The 21,710-nt window shown below is 41.6% G+C and overlaps 2 protein-coding genes across 2 annotated transcripts in view; both read right to left on the bottom strand.

The window, feature by feature from the left end:
* Window positions 1–11,621, bottom strand: part of C18H7orf50 (chromosome 18 C7orf50 homolog) — a 131,009-nt gene extending 119,388 nt beyond the window's left edge. The window contains exon 1 of the mRNA XM_059826538.1: window positions 11,486–11,621. Within this exon, the coding sequence (XP_059682521.1) occupies window positions 11,486–11,614 (129 nt within the window). The 5' untranslated portion in view covers window positions 11,615–11,621. The remainder of the gene's footprint in view (window positions 1–11,485) is intronic.
* A 4,661-nt stretch (window positions 11,622–16,282) lies between these two features.
* On the bottom strand, window positions 16,283–19,416 carry ZFAND2A (zinc finger AN1-type containing 2A). Its single transcript, XM_059826523.1, has 6 exons — window positions 19,337–19,416; window positions 18,539–18,633; window positions 17,757–17,888; window positions 17,401–17,552; window positions 16,758–16,847; window positions 16,283–16,319 (listed from the first exon to the last, which is right to left on the bottom strand). The coding sequence occupies exons 1-6, from the start codon at window positions 19,389–19,391 to the stop codon at window positions 16,310–16,312; spliced, it is 534 nt and encodes a 177-aa protein (XP_059682506.1). The 5' UTR covers window positions 19,392–19,416; the 3' UTR covers window positions 16,283–16,309.
* Window positions 19,417–21,710: the final 2,294 nt, after the last annotated feature.

Here is a 21,710-nt window from a genome sequence, read left to right as displayed (position 1 = left end):
CCACATACTTGAAAACAATCGTTTTTAATTTCTGCTAGAAAATAATTGGGTTTTAAATCTGATTCATGTTTAGCACAGGTTACTGCTTAACTTGTTCAGAGAAAGCTATAAAGTTCCTAGAGATTAGTGTGCAAGTTCATTAAAACATCACTTGCTGCATCTCTGAAGTCAACAAACTCATTTCACCTCTGGGCTTATTGGCTTAAGCACCAGAACTCTGCAGAACAAGATGCTTTGTCCTATTTTCAAATGTCTTCTATGAATTAATTAGCACATGAACAAATTTTAAAGGATTTTTAAACGTAGACACTTAAAAAAAATTACTAAAGTTACTAAGCAATAAAGAAAATAGTGAAAACAATGATTCCACTCATATTTCTCACAAAATACTTAGTTTCCTAGTGGAACCTTTGGCCACAAAAGACTTGACCTATAAACACAAAGGCCACAAGACGATAGCTGAATTTGAAATAGATAGCTAGCTATTCCTGCAACTGAAACAGGAACTGGAGGGTGGAGTCTGCAGCAACTGCTGATTATTTGCAAGTGACTGCTAGTCCCAGTCTAAGGAAAAATGTCATTTAGTGACATCTTTCCTGTAGAATACCAAATATATCTTCTCTCAAGAAAGATGCAAACATTGGCTCCTCTACATAGAACAAGTCACTAAACACCACTTAGCAAGAAATCTCACACCATTGTGCTACATGGCACATAGCCCTTTTTCCTCATTATTTTTCACTTTTGGAATTAGCCACAATTACTCATACCCTATTGACTGCCAATGTTCATTAATCACACCTTCAACGATGGCTATTTCAGACAACACAGAACTGAAGGAATGGATAATTCTCTTGGCAATGCAATTCCATGAAGACGCACCTTACAGATATATTAGGTCTGTGTCATCTTGACTCTTGCCATGAATAAATAACTTACTTGGGGTTACAGGAATACACTTTCCCAATTATAGTTGTTGCTTATTTTGTTTTTATAGGAATACACTCCTTTCCCTTCCTCCCTTCCAATATAGGAATTTGGGTTTTGATCAAGGCTATGGTAGAAGCCCTTTCATCACCCACTGTAGATCACAAATCAAGAAAGTGTCTTTGCTCAGCAGCTTACAATAATAAACAGACAGTAATAGCAAATGTCTGTTCATACATACTATGAAATAATTTGTTTCTACATGATCATATTCAGTAATGTCCTGGTATTACAGTGAAATCTAGGAAAGATCAGATTACTATAGTATGAAGAAAACAGTATTTACTCAACCTGAAACAAACTATTGCACATTTAAAACCAAATTACAAATCTAAACTACCTGATGAGTTTCCTACTGGTGATATTTTGGTGCAGGCTTATGAACTGTGCCTGAAATGACTAAATTTAAACATACTAGTTACTTTAAATAAATAAAAAGTCCTCTCCCAGGTGAAAAAATGGCACACTTCTCAAAACTTTTTTTTTTAACAGCAACTATGTACAAAGTAATATTTACAGAAATGCCATACAACTTTCAGGTATTTATATATACAATGTGCTTTCTGCAGCCCATCATCTTGCAATAACTCGTTACCATTGCTTATCCAAGACCTGTGCTTTATGTAATTTTCTTTAAAATTAAAGAGCATGATCATCAGTAAACAAAACCTTTTCTGGAGTGTAGGGGAAAGGGGAAATGAGAGTAAGAATTTTGATCTAACTACTTCACTTAACTTTTCTCTCTGGTCTCTCACAAATTGTTTAATTTAAGGAAAGGATTCCATATGCCTTTCTAAAATGCTGGACTGATGACAACTATGAGATTTAAGAACCTGTTTATCACAGATGCTTACACTCTTTGCTATAATAGTCTGTATCAACTCTCCAGACAAGGAAAATCTAATATTAGGAAAAACAGAAAGAAAAAAAAGAAGAAAAAAATAATCAAAGAATCCCTGAAATTGTTAACTGCTTTTGAAAATCACACAAAAATGTCTTGAATGCATAGTGTTACTGAATATCTAGAAACAAAATAAATCCAAACAGCACAAAGCAGCACCAGTCTGAACCTGATGCAACTGAAATCAGTCTTCCCTCAGCTGTGTAGAAAGATATGAGAAAAATAGTCATCTGAGACCACTGTAACATGTTAAAGAGATGCTGTAACTTTGCATCCTTTTAACAGTTTTAGGAGATACAGCACTAAATACCAACTCTGCAGGCACAACACATCCGCATCTAGAAAAAGCACAGTCAGTCTGAAGATGAAGTTTGATTAATTTATGAAAAGCATTACATGATGTGAGGGCACGTGAGAGGGAATTTGAATCAATGAGTCAGGTGATCCCAGATTCTGTACAAGACTTTGACATAATATGGGCAAGATGCAAGAAAAGCTACCCCTCCCTTCCCCTTTCGGCTCCACAGAAAATCAGAACACTAACATTCAGAATAGTCAATCCACCAATTCCAAAAGACAACATACAGTATAAAATAAATTTTTAAAAAAGCAAAAATCAGAACTCTTAAAATATGGTTTTCTTCAATACCGTTCTATCAGATGAAAAAGATACAGGTTCATGTTATATTCCCCCAATGTAATCTGACATTTATATTATTAACTGAAAATGGCTTATCTGGCATAGAAAATCCATTCTACTAAACTTGCAGATAGGCAAGCTTTAAAAAAAATTGAGCACAAAGTTTTAACAAGAAAATGCTTTTAGAATTTCAGACAAAGTCTCCATGTTTTAAACAAAATTCACTGGCTGTACAGTGCAGGTTCTAATCTTTTTTCCAGCCATCAAGTTACGTTAGAAGCTAACTGAATTTTTTTCCCGTGTAAGGATTTTGCTGTATTCTGTCAGCCGTTTATTAAGATTGTAAAAGTGAAAAGGTTGTCTAGACAATTTTAAATGGTTGGGATTGACACATAAAAAAATGTGTGAAAAAGTGGTTTACCATAAGTAAAAGTATGTCAAGTTGAACCCTGATTATTATTTAATTCCATTTGAACTTGTTTCTGCATAAGTAGGAAAAACAAGTGAGTGTGTGAAGAACGCAGGTTTGAATTTTAACAGCTATTCATGAAGGTGAACCAATGAATTAATTTTATTTTGATTGAAAACAACAAAGATAAGGATTTGGTTTTAATTTAAGGGACAGTATCCTTCCCTTCCACTCCAAAAGTCTTACCTTACCCATTCAGACCGCCAGACAAATATTTAAAAGTTTCATCATAGAAGAGCATAGGGCCAAATTCATTGTTTAATTCAATCAATTGAATTATATCTTTGCAATAGAAGTTTACGCTTACATTACCAATTACATCTGCAGCAGCCCATTGGTACACAGTTAGACCAGCCATTCCTCATTCAGAGACTGTTTATGTTAAGAAATTATTATTATTTTTATATTCTGTTTAATAAATATGTCATCAATAAACCATTTCCATTTTGGAACTGCACTTTCTCTTTTTCATGTTAAATCTGCAACAACAGATGATCAGGAACAAGTCATTTTAAGACACGCATACAGACCATCTTTTCTGTATACTCCGAAGCTCTGCTGTCGGGGAGGTATATTGTGGTACATGCCCTGTGCTATGTTTTAGAGAGACACATGCTGGATTTGAAAATCTGAACACCCTCCATATTCATGGAGGAGTCCTTTCTCCAACAGTATTGTCCAAACTATTTATTCCACATTGACATATGATACACCAAACTTTTAGCCCTTGGCTTTTGGCTTCCTTTTAGACTTCCATTCCATCATATGGCAGCACGACACAGCCAGGAGCTAAGAATAAACAGTTGCATACTGAGCCAGCCACCCAAGATGACAACAAAAAAGCAAAGCCTTCTCAGGACTTCAGACAGTGAAGGATCAGCTCATTACTTTCAACTCAGTCTCTTACATGCTGCTTCAGTTATTTTACACACATCCAGTGAATTCCACTACAAAATTTAAAGATGATTGTTAGCGTCTCACTAAGTAACCTGTGTATTTAGAATGGCTTTTGAAATTGTTTGATCCTGGTGATAACAACCGGTTCTGCAACCACCTAGCTATTTTACAAGTGGGTAAATATGAATAACTCCTATTTGTGATTCAGTACATAATGTAAAGGTAGAATAGAATGAGAGTTATTAAAAGCATGTATTTTCCCCACATACTTAAGATTTTCTATTCTCTTTTATATAACCTCTCTGCTTCTTTTTAAGCGATGCAGCTCTAAGTTTTCAGTACATTCTCTGAACAGTTTTGACATGTTTCAAACTGTAAGATGGCAGGAAAAGAGCTTTGTCTTCCCTTGTGTATATATGCTGTTTGCAAAAGCCTGGTTTACAGATGCAAATTATTAAGATAATGCTGAAAAATTTAATAAAACGTTGATTGATGATCTTCTGTTTGATGTCCTACAGAACTCCTGTGGGATTCAATTAGAAACAGGTAAACGCATTCAAAGACGGAGTCTGGTTCTTGAGGCAAGAGGTTCCTGTGTCAAATACCTTCATGCTTGTACCCTTGTTATTTTCTGCTCTAATTACCTGTTGGATGTAAGAGACAAGCACTTTCCAAGTATTTACTAATCTGTGTGGCTTTGATCTAATACCCAAGAGCCATTTTATCTATGCTGTAATTTATTAATAAACATACATAAATACACACTAATCTTTAGTGTGGTTCACAATATAGCATCTAAACACAAAAGGTATTTTGGAGGAGGAAACTTCTGGTGAAATAATTGTAGTTTCTCATTCATACTGTGGAAGTAGCCATCATCTCTGTTTTATCTGTTCTAAAATGTTTGGGGTTTTTTTATTTTAAAATCTATTCCATCAATACACAATAATTTGTATTTTATAAAAATCCGTATACCAGACTCCTACATTGTTTAAAAAAGCAGTAGCATTCTGTCAAGGACAGGGAAAACTGCTGCTTTTTAGAATAAACATATTTTAAATATCCAAATCTGTGCCATTTTCACTTTTTTTGAACAAATTAACATTAACAAAACAGTACCAAGAGCAATAAAGAGGAAGTAACAAATCCACAGGAATCAGGCTTGCATTAATATGTTACACACTTCCAAGTTTCAAACCCCGTCAAGGACAATTGCCTTTGAATGCCCATTTCTCTCTTCTTTATCCTGTATCAGAATGTAGCAAACATTTATCCTTTCAAGCTTACAACTTAATTTCTTGCCAAGTGGAATGTGTTTTGTGAATTCAAACATGTAATGGGACTTTTTTTTAACTGAAGTTATACCTATTTGGAGGTTTTGTGCCAAATTTTCTATATGCAGCAATTTGGGCCTTTTCCAGCAATTTTCATTTATGATGCCTCTCTCTCTATGATAAGTTAGAAGTCATTTACATAGAACCAGAAAAAAAATCATAACTGACAAAGGACAGAAAAGTGTGTTCTCACTGTACTGGAGCTGGGTAACATGTAGTCAAGCAGACCTAGCCTCTGCTCCATACTTCAACAACTGCCGGAAGACCGTTACTCAACAAATTCAGCCCACCAGCGAGAATTCTGTGCTGACTTTCAATTTTGTGAAGATATTTGCAGCCAAGTCATAAAAGCAAGGATTTATACTGGAAACCTAACAGGAACCATCAAGGAAGGTCTCACCACTGAGTAAAGGATGGCAGCTGAGAGGAAACATCAAGTGATTGGTCCGAGGAAGAAGATTTTCCCCTCTTAATACCAAAGAAGGGATGGCTGTGTTTCACCACCAAATTCCCCATCACTTTAATACCCTGGCTATATTAATAAAAGTAAGGAATTAACTTTGAATGTATACAGATTAAGGCAAATACCCGAAATTAGCATGAAACTCTTGCTAGTTAATGTGTAATGAAGAATGCACAATTTCTTTAAACAAAAGTAAGAAATACACCACATATTGTTTATACCAAACACAGTTGGGGACGTGAGCCTTTCGCCTGGGAAAACCATCTTCAAAGTAGCAACTGTTTTCCCAGCTGTGAATACTCTTTCCTGGGAAATCTATTCCTACCATTACAAAAATAATTTTCAAAGGAATGTAAAATTATTCAGCCTAATCTATGCATATCCGTATTTCAGACACTATTTTGTACCTTCTTAGACATGCCTACTATTCTGTGTAAACACTATATGGTGTCACAATCAAATTTACCTCTTCTAAAAAACAAATAAAAGTATGGTTAATTTAATAAAATAATTTAAAGCAACTCTATCAATATTCTGATGAAAAACTGTTAGCAGGAAACAAATGTTTCAGTCCCATAAGCAGTCACCCTCAAAGTTTGGTTTGGGCTTTTTTTATTTTCTTTTTCCTGTTTTGAGAAATATTGCATAGATGATAAGAAAGCAGACAAATCAAGAAAGATCTCACATGGTAAATCATAAATGCCAAACGGGTTTATAGCTTCATCATTTTTTTTCAACTATCAGGCGGCCATCGTGCAGCGAGGCAATCAGAAGCCAAGGGCTAGCAAACTTGTCTCTTTGTGCAAGTAAGAAAAAATACAAATAAAACAAGAATAAACATTCAACTGAAAGGCAGCCCAAAGAAAAGAGAAATATGCCCAACATTTCAATTACAGACTGATCAAAACCAGCAAACTAACAAGAGCGCACTAATATCTATACTGACATTTAACTTCAGCATTTTGAGAAATAGCTGTCACCCCTGCTTTATGACCAGACAACTGCTAACTGCTGATGTATCCTTACATCAAGGCATGGGGGGAGACAGAGAACGGGGGGGAGATGAAAGATTCTGTCATCTTCTCTTCATAACATGGACAAAACTCTATTTGCATGTTAGAGATATTTTTTACATGGTCAAAAAAACCCAGTACAAGACAAGATTCTTATTTTTGGAGGTTATGCTAAATAAAATTAACTTATGGGAATTTATTTCCCTTCCTTCAAAATTTAAGATTGGTTTTCTACATATTTCTTAAACAAACAAAAATTAATAACCACGGATAATACTAATGCATACAACAGAAAAGCAAAACTAAACAAATGCAGGAAGATTTTATAGTGGAATTGCAATGCAAGCAGTTTCCAAAATATATTTTTAATGTATATAAGATACATCTAATATTGGTTGCCTGGTAATCAGAAGAAAATCCTGCAACATCACACTAAGTTGTAACTTCATGGCATTTTTTAGAATGGGAAAATACAAAACAAGTTATTTTGATGGTTACAAGATAAGCTTCCTATTAATTAAAAAAAAAAAAAAAGTGGAACAATAAAGGATTACTGAGTTTGTTTGCAAATCATCCACAACTCATTCTTTCAACAACAGGCTTTAGTATGAATTAGTGGGTTGTCAAATAAATAAATACACTTTCTGATGATAACTTTACAGTATCTGCTTGATAGCTTTTGTAGCATGAATGTCTGGTTTGCTCTCATTAAACATTCAAATTACTACCCCAGTTACCTGATTACAAGTAGCATTAGGGATCGTATCAAAGTAGCATTCCTAGCTATTCCACCAAGCTCATGCCAAAATCTATCTCCACAGCTTAAACATAATTTTATGGGGGTTTCTATCACTACAAGCAAACAATGATTTTAAAGAATCAATTTTTGTGGTTTGCTTTGCTGTAGTACTAGCTTAATAACTCCTTATTGGCGTTTATTATAACCTCCAAAAAACTGAACAGAAAAACCTTTTCCCTACTAATTTTGCCATTTTCCATTTAGTAAACAGATCTTACTGTTTGGGCACCTGCACACTAGCCCTCTGATTAAAGAAACACCATGAGCTACTTGTTTATTTGCCATTGTTTGTACTATCTGTATGGAATCTCAAAAATTAAATTCCTTTCCCACTGATTTTGCCTTTATCTGGGGAAAATGTTGATTCTTCCTCCTCCAACCATTTGCAATGCTGAAGATAACAACGAACATACAAGGAAACACCCACTGATGTATGAGCATTACCTAAAGTCCCCTTCAAGCATGAACAACAGGATTTCATTTATAAAGATTGATTGCCTCTTAGTCATTGTAATTTTCCCTAAAGTTACAATGTTTGCTAGACTAAACTGGCAAGGAACAGGAAATTAATATTGTTTACTATGGATTATGAATTTTGAGTCTTGCCTAATAGATGTTCAACTCTGGGCGAATTTCTTACTGTTCTGTAGAAAGCCTGCAGGTCTGAAAACAGCACTGGAGAAACAAGATCTACCCTTAAATTACAAGGTTAAAAGATCTTTTGATACAGTAAGGTCATTCTGAGTAGAACTCAAATAGCCTTCATAAACAAAGCGACCACAACATGTTGTTCCCTACCTACAGTGTTGTAAGTGTCAGTACTGCTGTTTCGATAAGCTTCATGGCACTAAGGCAGCTGAAATTTTGAAGGGTGAAGAAATCCATAAACAGAAGCAAGACACGGGTGATTGCAAACAAGCACTTCTAATGCTTCTGTTATTTCAAGATGACACGTTAACAATATTGTAAATATTTTTTTCAGAGAACTGAAACAAAATTAATTAGTCTCAGACAAGGTCCATCAGAAAGTTTTTATTTAAGAAGCCAGTATTTAACTTCAGACCACCAGTCTAGATGGCACATTTTAAATCTCTTTTCTTTATGCCTATGTTATGTGACAATTCAAAAGAATAATCTCCAACTATAGGAAGGTTTAACATATAAGTATGTTAGTAAACTACAAAATCATTAAAAAGCAAGTAAAACTAATGTCCAGGCATTTAAAAAAAAAAAAAATCGATGTTTAAAATGTGGGGTTTATTGCCAAGTAGCTAAATAAAACAGTAACATTATGAAAATCTGTCAGAAAAAACACAAGGCTGAATTAAATTTAAAAGCTTGTGTTGCTCAGCTCCACTAGAAATGTGTCATTTAGAGTTGTGTGGTTCTAAGATCATTCATGAAAACATTTATATTGGTCTTGAATTGCTCATTGCTATTTAATGTAAACAGAAGAAATTGAGTAGATGAAAATCAATAAAACATCAAGATTACTCTGAAAGGTCAAGTTGTTCCAAGGAAAAATGCTTTAGTCTTAGGCCAGTAAGAATTTTTGAAACAAATTTCGTGAAGGAATGATCAATGTATGCTAAATCCAGTCACTTCAGACATGTTTCAACTTGCCTGCCTGCAGCTCTATAACAAAATCAATTAGAGATTTACATTTTCCACTTTGAAGACTAAAATTGCTGTACTAGAATAGGGAAAAAAAAAAATCACAGGAAAGTAAAGTGACTTAATGAACCAGTGAAACCTCTCTCTCACTGAAAGCAATGTGTTATAGAGCTATCTTTTGACTTCCTTCCATCACATACGAGACTCCCGAGGAGAAACTGGAGTCTACCCATCCTTACTTTAAGAATGCCAAAAAAAGTTTTCTTTGATTCAGTTACTGCATTAAAAGTCAATCACAGCTCATCAGAATCCAATTGTTATGCTTCAGGAATTTCTGTAGATGTATCAAGGTTCCAGTTTATTTTAAAGTAACAGAAATAAAATTAAAGAAAGTAAGGCTGCAGAATAAACACTCTCAGCAGTTGCCTTAATTTTTGTTCCAAATTTCTTCTTTGGAACCATCCAGACTAACTGAGCACATCACTGCAGCCTCAGAGTTCTTCCTGATCTTCCTGTACACACAAAGCAGTTTTACCTTGTTTTCTACAGCATTTTCCATGCTGACAAGGTTTGATGACCAAAAGCATTTTAAAGCATAACTGCCATTGTGACTTAGCCAAGTATTTCACACAAAGCTGGGAGTACGCATGCTGAGCAACAATCATAAACTCCTAAACAGCTAACTTTCATAAACAATTTTACTTCAGAAATGGTTAAAGATCTGCCTAACATTTTTCATTCTCAACAGACGTTTCAAACAAAAAAAATGTGGTCTACTAACTGAGACTTTCCTGCTATCAACAGTTATAGTTTATAAAGCTGATGCCAAAAAAATGGCTTGTCGTAGACCTTATATGGCATTCCCTAAAACAAACACTATATACATGTTTAAGCCACCCACTGACACCAACTTTTATAATTCTAAGAACTGTTGTGCCTAGTGGTGTTCCCTAACAGTATTAAGGATTCTTCTTTCCATTTAGTATTTGTTCTTTCTTTCACAGTCCTACAGTCTGCATGGCCAACAAAAACTAATTTGGGGGTTCTAAGAACTTATCACTTGACATCAGATGGTCCAAAAAGGCCCCACTTGCTAGGGATTTGAAGCCCACCTGGGATTTGTTCCACTTTTATGTGAAATTATACAGATTGTCACAGGCAATAAAATTTTGATTTTGACATTTCAATTTCACACTTTTTTATCCTGGAAAATATTTTTCACTCAAATTGAATTATAATACTGTGAATCTAATACACACCCTACAAAGGAAAGGAAAAACATTCCCTCTTATTAAGCTATAAATACCAGATATTCTATTTTTGCTTTGATATAGACAAAGATGCACTCTTTCCCTACTTTACTTAGGAACATTTCTGCTGAGTTCAAAACCGCAAGAATTTACAGACCTCTGAATAGCTAATGCCAATAGGTTGGTTTTTCATATATTATGCTTCACAAACTCTAAATATAATAGCTATTTATGCATGCAAAAGCTCTCAAAAATATTCTTGCCAATGAGCTTAAGTAAAGTCTAACAACAAAACAAGAAGTACTACTTTTTAGTTCTACGATCTCCATTGAGCTATACATCTCATGATAAATGAAGTAACAAGCAACTTTTGCATCTATTTTATGTTATACCAGGAAACATGAGAGAATTTTTAAGACCATGGCTTAATATCACCTCGAGAATTCCTTATGAAAAAACCTTTGCCTTTCCTTCTCCACTTCTCAACAGTATCAAACCACTTCATATTTCTTTGATCCACATTCTACATTAACCACTCAGAACAGCAGAATCAAATCACCCTGTTTATGTATCGTTTCCATTATCAAAAACTTACAGCTCTAAGTTTCCACTTAAATAACATCTCGATATTGCTAATTTCTTTCTCATAAAATTAATTGATAAAATGTTCAGTAATACAAAGAGACTGCTGACACCTTCTGGCCACTTGACATTCTGTCCAAAAACCAAGAGGATTTCCAAGAAAACATCTTGCATGTTTTTCCAACCACTCAGGATCACATGAAGACTTAAGCTATGCCTATATTGCCATATGACAGTTGCTTAAAGCTATTTGGTTCACCTTTCACCCCCATTCTCTCACCCATTCTCTGTCTTTCACAGAAGCATCCAAAACAAACAGAGATCATGTACTCTGACTGCTACAATCATATCCAGATTTAGCTTAATTGATCTTCTCCTTTTAACTTTCACTCCAGGCACATCACATCCAAGGAATCATTGCAAATTAATCAAATAGTACATTCAGATTCAGTACTGAATGTCTAAACCCGTCACATCATAGGTAACAATATATCCACATTTTATTGAATTGAACAGTCAAAACTGGGAGTACCTACCTGCACATTTTGTTTCTTTTTCTTTGGTTCAGTTTCTGATTCCAGCTCTCCCTTTTGGGCCACACATTGCTTTGGCCTTTTTCTTTTTTCTGCCTTCTTTTCTTTTTTTTCCACACTCATTTTTGGCATTCTAAAATAGAACTATTCTGTAATAGAAACCACCAAATTGCAATTAGAACCTTTTTTTATATTAAGTGGCAGTCTCGTATACAGAGTCATACTATAATTACACTAGTACGAGAATTATGTGTGACTACTTAACTATGAAAAGGTGTGTCTGCACTGAATTTTGATCCATTTTGGAGAATTTTCATCATGTTTCCTTTAGGTATACATTATAGTTAAGCTACAGTAAAACTAGAATGTCATTCTCCTGTAGAAAACTCAATGCCTATTGCCCTCACAGGCCCCATTGTGGAAAATGCTTCACTGACCCTCCTGGTAGAAATCCCCCATAACTGATGCTGTGCTTTCTGCAGCTTATAATGCACCACATTTAACTGTGTGATCAATTGTCTACCTCAGATAACACCAATCAGGCCTCTTTCTCCTCAAAATACATTAATGTGACTCTTAGTCATCCATTAATATACGTATGTGTGCATACACATATACCCACAAGCAAAAAGTAAGCCTACTTTAGTAATAAACAAATAGTTTTAAACCATCAGTTCTCTTTATAGTGCAAGTTTTTCTATTTTCATATAGAATATGGAAAAACTATGCTTAAAGAATTATGTCTCACGAGTTTTATCTTTCATTTTACACTGACGTAAGGGCAAACAGGAATTGCAGAAAACCTGGTTCTGAAACCAGGTCTAGTTTTAACTGCGTATTATTTCTCTGTAAGAAAATCTGATTTAAGTGGCTCTCAACAGCTGCCCCAACACAGTCACTCCCTGTGTAGCAGTACAAACACAACAGTTGACTCAATCACAGAGGTTTAGCTGGAAAGACACTCTGAAAGACAAAACAACCCACAAACCCAGGTTGGTAGGCACCCATACAGCTGAACCCGCACCATCAAGGCTACGAACGGCCTATGCCACCTGACAGAGCAACAGGGACCCAAGTCCTGGACACCCCTGCCACAACGGCACCTCAGTTAGCGACGCTCCTGCCAGGCCCGGACCTGGGCCCGGACACCCCCAGGCCCCGGACACCCCCAGGCCCCGGGCAGGAAGGCACGGCCTCAGCCGGCGGGCAGTGCTTGGGAGGCGCCCACTCGCCGGGTTCCCCACGCCAGACCCCTGGGTTTGCTTTCCCTTTTATTGAGGGGTGAACTAAGGCTTTGTGACTAGAAAGTTTTTAAATTTGAGTAATGTGTTTCAAGAGCAGCCACCAGAGCATCTCTCACAGGAAAAGCAACGTTAGTGTCCTGTCTCCAGCACCACCCACCAGCTCCTCGGCGGCGCACGCCCGGCACGGAGCTCCCACCCTCTGCGGGGGTCGCGGGCAGGCGGCCGAGGGAGGGAGGGAGGGAGAGAGGGAGGGAAGCTGCACCGCGCGGGGAAGCGACCCCCTCAGTCACGGCCGCCGCGCCTGTGGCCGGGCCGGGCCGCCCCGACCCTCCCGCAGTCCCCGGCCGGACAGGGAGACTCCCAATGTTCCCGCCGCTCCCCGAGGCGGCCGCCACCCCCGCGGCTGCCCCGGGGGCCTAACGACGACCCCAGGGGGGTGGGGGGGCACAGAGCACGCGACGTCCCCTCAGCCCCTCCGCGCACGCACCTCTCAGACCCCCCTCCTCTGCACGTTTAACTGAGCCTCACGCTTGGCGCCGCAGCCCGCCCCCTCCCTCTCACTGGTTACAAGGAGAGAACGGAGGCGTCTGGTTGGCCCTCGGCATGCCAATCTCCCGGATGGCCAATAGGAAGCCACGCTCGGACTTAAAGCGCCCACCTGGAACACGCGTGCTGAGGAGTGCTCGGCCGGCTTTTGGAGGCGCGCTTGACGTCACCTTTCCGCGCCGAGATGCGCCACGGAAGGCGTCCCCGCCTCCCGCGTAGGGGCGGGGCGACAGAGCTTGCCCCGCCCCGCGTTGCCTGGGTGATTCCCGCCCCCCCGGGCCTGATGGGAATCCACCCGCGGCCTGTCAGGGACCCCCCCGGTTCTGACGGGGATCCTCCGCGCCCTCACAGGGAACGCCCTTCCAGGGCCTGACAGGGATCCCCTCAGGGCCTGGCAGCACCCACCCCTGCCCTGCCCGTGAAGGACACCCGGTGGGAGGCCAGCCCCAGTTCTCCCCACATAAGCCAGGGGTGCTGCTGGCCACAGCAGGCCCGCGCATCTCCCCGGGGGTGCCGTGCCAGCTGCTAACACAGTGGGATGCGGTTCTCTGGAGGATGGCGGTGAGTCCTTTTAGCCAGCAGATCCTAAAGGCTCTGTGTCTGAAACAGCGTTATCTGCTGTCCTGATCGGGTCCGAGGGAATGCGCTGGGAAGAGGCGGACGCTGCGGTTTGAGTGGATGAGAAAACATCTCTGAGGACAAGGTTTCCAGGGAACAAATTGGTTTCCATGTTTTCATTTTCTATAAATACCATGTGCACAAACATTTCTATTTCCCCTTGGTAATTTAAGGGCAAAAATATTTACTGAAACACACACATAGGTGGAGCATTTTTTTCATGACAACCTGAAACAGGGGTTTTGTTTCCATTTGCTTTCATCCCAGTAAGAGCTGAGACGCTGGCTGTGGCAACAACTCCCCGTACCGTTATATGCACTGATGGGAAGAGGTAAACCTTCACACCTCTGCTTCCTTCTCTTGTCCCAACCAGGGTCACACCACCTGCCATTCCTCTCCTTCCACCTCCTCCCCACACCGTGGGCTGCCAATCCTGTCCCGCACCCATCGCTGCTGGGTTGGGCAGAGCCTCTCGGCTCTGGTCCATGTCCTCACACCATGGTCAGCACCTGCTGCTGCTCTCCACGGGAAACCCCTTCCCATACCAGCAGTGGGGTGCACAGCATCGTTTGGAAACCTGTGGCCGGTTACTTATTGTACAGAAAGATTACAAAAGTCCTAGTACTGTAGCAATGCGCTAGGGCTGAGTTAAAGCATACAGAATCATCAGTAGGCAGTGGTATCTAAAATTAGTTGTACTTTCAGCTTTTGTTCCAATGCGAATAGGGACAGCATATTTTCTATGTTTAGACTTCCTAAAACAATGATTGTTTTATTATGTATCCTGTTGTGACATCCTGTGGTTAAACACAGTATTACAGATACTGTCGTATCACAATTTTGACCACAATGGCATAAAATTAGACTAGATGGAATTAACAGTGGTAACTCATACCTACACGACATAGTCAGTTTGACTAACTATGGCCTTCCATATAACTTCGATCTTCGCCACAAACTTCTCCTGGATGAGAAGAAATCACATTGGGCCAAACACAAATACAGGATAGCTCAGATATTTTGGTTTGTGTTGGCCAGAAATTACATTATCTCTGCCTTTTCTGATGAAAGGCCTACAGCTCAGTATGTTGATTGTTTACATGCTCTCCCTGTGAAGGACCATAAACCCCATTTCCTCTTTAGGCAGCATTTGCACTCTTAAGGATTAAGCCTCTTCAAAGAGAGGCAAGAGGCACACAACAGTCTTTGCACAACTGCAGTACACCTCAAGGTTGTATAAAACATACACATTAACTGCACTTCTGCTCACATCTTTTACGGTATTATCAAAGATTATTTTTCCCAGGTCAAAGAACACAGCATTCTCTGCTATGCAAACTGCTCATCCTCCCACCTCAGCAGAACACCATTGGGCACTCATAGCTGCAGGTGATTCAAGGGACTGCAATTACCCTTCAGTTAGTCCTAAGCCAATGCTCCAGCCCACAAGCCCCAGTGTGCAGAGGAATGGCTCCAATGACACATGAAATTGAGGTCTTGACCCCCTGACATCATCAGTAAGCCTTGGCATTTTTCTCACAATTAGCTGGATGAGAAGTCTACTTAGATCCCAGCTGGGGAATAAGCATTGTTCATTAACAGCACATTTCCATTTCATCAACCTACAATATTTCAGGCCTGAAGCTAAGCAGCTGGATGGTTGTGTAGTTTTAAAGAGCCAGGATAGCTGATCAAGATAATAGATGGAGTATATCTGTTATATCTTCACTTGTTTAAGCTGTATTTTGGCCTCATCCTTATTATATGAGACACAAACAGTAACACTACTTTCTCTGGCTTCCTTTTTCCACCCAAACACAAAATACACCCATGCAAATCTAGGTTTCTATTTAAGGGGCAGTAAATTATTAAGAATTATATTTTACATGCCTCTGAGCACTAGCCTTCAGTGAATTGCTTAAGGTGGGCCTAGAAAAATGAGGTATGGCTTTATAAATCAAGTACTTCCAGTGACATTCAGAAACCAAGAGGCAGCTGATGTAAAAACTTGCTTCATGTTGATGTATATTGTTTGTCAAGCAGAATGCTGCATTGTGTGCCTGTTCACTTCCAAAAGGATTGAGACACATGGCAGTAACTTGTAGTTCAGACTTTCACCTTAGGAGACTCCTAGTTCAGACTTAGCATGACCTAAGCAAAGCTGGCTGTGTTTCACACTAATTATATCTTCTTCCTACCACCATTCTCAAAGTTTCCTCCACCAAGCATTTTTCATAGTATTGAAGTTCTTATTCCAAATATAGGAACAAATAAAGTCAGCTTGGAAAGTGTGACAGTTTATTGAATGCATAAAACATGATACAAAAATAAGTTAATTGCATAGACAATTTTAAAGAGCTATAGACAATATTAACTTTAAAAGTAGACGGAAGTTTGATCCAGAGGTGAAGAGCCTCTACTATCTGCATCTGAAAGACATAACAATGCACTGTTAAGAGTTACACAACTAAAACTTCCAGTCAAAAGGAGATACACATGGCAGTGAAGGGCTTGAGCCATTTCTCTGAAGTCAGATGCTTGCTACACTTTTTCAGCATTCTGATGACATACCATTTTCCCAGAACTTGACCAAGCCTCATGCTGAGCAGGTGGAAGACCAGCCTGCTGTTAGAACAATTTGACATCCTAATGCTTGTGGCTATATAGCTATTTTAATCACTACAGTATGGAGAAGTAAAGACTCACTTCTGCTGTCAAAACCCCTCTACCACATTCCCAACACCTATTAAAGGCCAACTACCAGCTCTCGAGCAGTTAGAAGTATGACAGTGGCACTCCTACACCATGTTGACACAAGACTATTTTTAAACAAGCTTGTTTGTCTTTTCTCATTCTATAGCTTATACCTGTTGTGCTGAAGACTCCCGTTAGATGGCACTCCAATTGCTCCCGTTGACTTGAAGGCAGTTTGAGAGGCTCTCATCAGAGCAGCATATCTACGAAGAAATACAACCAGGCTCAGCATCTCTAACACACACTGCCAGTAGTTTCACTCTTCCATCCAGTTTAATTATCTGGATCTGTCACACAAGTCTTACAGTCCTATTGCACAGAACAAGGAAGGTCCATCTGCCTGCAAGAGACAGATTTTTACTAAAACTGAAGTTTAAACTTTGCTTAGCAAGGTATTGATTTTTGTTCTTTGTTACTTCAAGGTGCTAGGAAAAAGACTTTAGGATTCTAATATTTAGATTAGACCCCCAAGGGTACTTGAGATGGCCAGTGTCTGTTCACAGTTAGGAGATATGACAGTCATGCTATGAAGATAGGTAAGCTTGGTAGAATTTTAGGAAGGCATTTGACAAGAAGCTTTTATCTTGGCTCACAGACTTTCAGAAATTAGGCCCAAATTCAAAGCGGAAATAGCAGCTATTTTATTGACATGACCAGTAGTTCACAGAATTCTGTATTTGTCCGAGCTCCTCACCAACCCCTAATACTAGCTCTGAGATTTCAGCATGAGCTCAAAGTATCATAAATACAGCTTACCCTGCCTTGGAGGTGGGGTGGCTGCTCCCTTCACAGTCATGATCCAGAGGATGCCGATGTTTGATGCAGAAGTTGCCACCGCACTGTTCACAAACTACCTTCATCATCTCTTTCCTTTTGCAGCCTGGCTTTAAGCACTTGTTCGTGAAGATCTAAATAACAGAGGACATGAAGTTGGCAATGCTTGATGCTTTCTGTGACCAGCTTCCCAAGTAATGACCACGCTGAAGCACAAATGCTCAAGCGCCCTTAGAATCAAGAGGAAACACAGCAAGCTGCTACACATTCTGCTGCCAGAAGACCCAACTTCACAAGCTTTAGGCAGGCAGTTCAGACTTCAACAGCAGCTTCCTTACCCTCTGCTTTTGCTGTGCTGGATTGTATTTGCAGTCCTTATCCATGTGGGCTCCAACCACAATATCTGGTATTTCCCCCTTCTGTACTGGGATAGGTGCATTACAGAGCGGACACACTGGAACCTGCACGTTCTAAGAACATACAATACAGATTAGAAGTCCCACCCAATTTTTTTTTGTCCTTCCCCTTCTCTTACCCATGGGTGACAGAACTGTATTCATAAGTGTTATGTTTTACTCATTTACTAATGCTCTTGAAGATATACTTCACAAATGTAGTGCAAATCATTATCTAAAAAAATAGTCAGACATGCTTTGTCAAATCAATCTGTAGCAACATATTTGGTAAGTTGACTTTAAATATGCTCCTTAGGTTTTCCAGAATTACAGCCTTTGAACACTTCAAAGCCCAAATATGGGCCAGAGATCAATGTTTAGCCCCACTTATTCTACTATTTATTTCTTCTGCAGTTTCATGTTTGCTGCCCTTCAACTGAGAAGGACAGAGGCTGCAGAAGGTTTTAGGCCACAATACATTACTTAAAATACAAAGCACTCCTCTCTGGGAAGATGGGGTATAATTGGAAGAAACTAGAATCTAACAGTACTGAGCTCTGAAATGTTTGTTTCTATATATTTGAAATTCAGCTGTGTCATTAACTTACATCTCATTGTTCTCCCACCCGCTTTTATTGAAACCACAGGTCAAGTTTCAGAGCAGCGTTTATATATGACTTAGCAATTCTGCAGTGTGAGTTACTGACTCATGCGTAGGAACTTACTTTCTTGTAGGCAGAGGTACACTTGTGGTCATCGTAACGGATGTGATCTTTACAGAAGACTTCCCCACATGCATCACATTTCAGAGGAAGAAAGTCTGGGAGAAGAACAGACAAGAAAACAGATTCTCATGTAGCAGAGCTAACAGCTGTAAGACTACTTGCAAAACACTACAAATAAGTTCTAAAGCAAATATTTGTCTAGCAACAATGTAGTTATCTCTAGAGAAAGCATATTATTCTTCATTAGTATGAAAGCTAAAAAAGTAAGAGTGGTAAGTTTTCCCTTATTTTATCCAAGCTTTAATATTAACAACTAACACAAGCCATAAATGCCTCAGGAGCTCCCTGAATGCAGACACTTTTGGTGAGACATTAGTCAAGAGTTAGAAGCTGAAGTACAAATCCAAAGCCCAAACTCGAAAGTATTTTCATTCTTTAGAAACATCTCTTAACAGTTTAAAAACACACGAGAACAAAATACAGTGGGCCCAGCTAGTACTCTTTTACTAGACCTGCTGAAGGGGGATTACAGAAGCAGCACCGGCACCCGCCACCAACCACAGCACCCTCCTACAGAGCCCGGCTTACCGAAGAGACTCGGGGTGCAGGACTCGCCCCCCCCCCCGGAACACAAGCTATCCACCCCTTAGGAGTGCCCTCCGGAGGGGTGCTGCCCGGGGGGAGCCAGCCCACCTCCCGGAGCCAGCCCCCCGGGGAGCCGGTCCCCGCTCACGGCTCCCTTCGGACAGCCCTGGAGCCCTCAACCGCGCCCCGGGGGGGCTCACGGCCGCTCCTTACCCAGCTGCTTGCAGGTGCGCTCCGAGCAGTGCTCGCCCAGCCCCGGGAGCTCCATACCGGAGGGCAGCGGGACCCCCGCCCCTGGGGCACGGCACGGCACGGCACGGCACGACGCCGCCGCCGCCGCCTTTATGAGCCTCGCGCTGACTCAGCCCCCACCCACGTGCTGAGTCACGCTCCCGCCGGCCCAGGCCATCGCGGATGACGTCACGGCGGGCCGAGCCAATGGCGCCCCCCGCCTTCCGTCGCCGTCTGCTGCGCGTTCTAGGCGGACGGCCAATCGGCGGCCGGGGGGCGTGCTGAGTCATGCGCCGGGGGCGGGGCCGGGGCGGAGCTGGGAGGGGGGGAGCGGGAGAGCGCCGCGGGGTGGGCACGGGGCCGGGCGTGGGTTTGGGGGTAGGGGTGGGGAGTGGGTGAGGGTGCGCGTTGGGATGGGGGAGCGGGCAGGGGAGGCCACAGGGCATGGGGGAGGGCAGGGAGATGACTTCAGGGTGGGGCTGAGAGCGGGTGGTGATGAAGACGGGCCTCGCCAGCTTCCCTCGGGGAGCGCGTCCGCATGGCGCGGGCAGTCCCGCTGCCGGGAGCACCCTCTTGTACAGGGGCTGAAGGGGGGAGCGTGCAGGGCTGTCCCGGCCGTGGGGCACGTGGGAGAGTGCCCTGGGAAAGCCCGCGTGGGGCTGGTCTGCTCCAGAGGGCACTGGAGCGTCTCAGCCCTTCGCCTCTTCCGTTTCCATCACATTTTTCCATCAGGGCTCAGGCTGCTGCACCGTCCCTCTGGATTGTGATGCTCCACTCGCGTTACTTCCAAACTTTGCAGAAGTCAACTGAATAAAAAGCTTCCCAGTTGCTCTCTGTTTTTAAGTGCTTACCTCACTTCCATGAGGCACCTCAAGATGAAAGTGTAATTTAGAGACATTGACCTTTGAACGTGTGTAACAGTACTGGCTTCGCACGGAGGAGGTGAGGACCATTGATTTAATTCCATCTGTTATGGGATTGAGAAATGACAAAGTGTTGTTCTGCCCCTGCTCTCCCCAGAAAACACCGACTTTCTCCTGTAGTACATGACTCAGATGCAGAGTGGAGCTATGAGGTGGAAGAGGAGCTTCAGGAAGGCATGTGGTGACTGACTGCAAAGGCCAATTTGTGCTGGCAAAGCCTGGGAATGGCATGTGCCACTCGCCCGTCTGCCACGTCACCTGACCACGCGGTGTTCGCGTGGCTCCCGCTGCGCGTGCCAGTTTACAGCCGGCCACGCCGGTGTTACGGTCTTCCCGACAGCACAGTCCTGCTGGATTAAATGATACTATGTCATCAGCCAGACACTCTTCCCAGGCCTTCCCATGCATACTAATTTTCCCACCTGGACCCATAAAACTACTGAAGGTCCTCATTTAAAGCCATTCCTCCAACCTGACTGACAGAGCATTGCAGCCTGCTGGAGGTCCTTGGTTCGTGAAGGGCAAACTCCGATTTAATCTCCTCCACTGCAGCGCTTACTGCATGGCGTCTTCTTGGACAGCCGTGCCACGTCCATGCTGGGAGCACCCCCAGCCCGCCCTGGGGACACCCCGGGGGTGTGATGTAGCCCCACGGGGAGATACCAGCTCAGGTCTGGGAGCAGAGTGAAAGGTAAGCTGTGCCAAGCGGACCGAGTCCTGCCCTTCTGCCTGGCATGGCTATAGACACGTAGACTTTGGAGACTGATGTGAGAAGAGACCTTCTGGGTCATTCAATTCAAGCTTCTATTAAACAGATAACTACTTCATGTAATTCCCTTCATAAACAAACGAAACCCGATCTTAAAAGCAGTTTATTCCCATCAGAAGGCTGTCCTACAGCCCCATTGCTCTCATGAAAAAAAGACAGCTTTAGGTTTCTAGTGTAAAAGTTTCCCTGGCCACCTGCCTTCAAAGCAGCGTTGTCCTTTGGTTTTCATCGTTTCTTCTCACCGTATCTGTATAACCAGCAGCTGAAGGAACCAGGCTGACGAGGCTTTGAATGTGTAAGTTAGAGCCATCGTTGTCCGGCCGTGTCCTGCAAGAGCGTTCTGCAGCGGTGGTAGATGTTTCCATCAGACGTTGCGCTGTTCATCTGATGATGGTCCCATCCTTGGGCTGCGGCTGCCCTTCTCCCTGCCAGCAGAACCTGCCTCTTGGGTCACGTTCGATGCAAACCCTGGTGGTCTCAAGCCCAGGGAGATCGTTAGCAGTCGGTGCTCCTTTTAGTGCACAGAAGTGCCAGACGGTACTTGACAATACAGTCACGCAGCATCTTCCACCGGGTTCCTTTGGCCAGTGGCACGTGATTAAAAGGATTTCCCTTGCCCGAGCTGGGCCAGGTACCTGGTGTCTACCAGGGCAGTGGCGGGCAG

This window comes from Gavia stellata, chromosome 18, assembly GCF_030936135.1.
Source record: "Gavia stellata isolate bGavSte3 chromosome 18, bGavSte3.hap2, whole genome shotgun sequence".
NCBI lineage: Eukaryota > Metazoa > Chordata > Aves > Gaviiformes > Gaviidae > Gavia > Gavia stellata.
Note: the sequence above shows the minus strand (reverse complement) of the source record. Positions and strands in the feature narration are given on the sequence as shown.

What these genes read in the sequence shown, in the direction of transcription:
- ZFAND2A (XM_059826523.1), bottom strand. Translation starts at nt 19,391, where the DNA reads ATGGAGCTCCCGGGGCTGGGCGAGCACTGCTCGGAGCGCACCTGCAAG. An exon ending in GCGCACCTGCAAGCAGCTGG is followed by an intron (nt 18,634 to 19,336) that starts GTAAGGAGCGGC and finishes TTCTTCTCCCAG; the next exon opens with ACTTTCTTCCTCTGAAATGT. An exon ending in GTACCTCTGCCTACAAGAAA is followed by an intron (nt 17,889 to 18,538) that starts GTAAGTTCCTAC and finishes GTATGTTCTTAG; the next exon opens with AACGTGCAGGTTCCAGTGTG.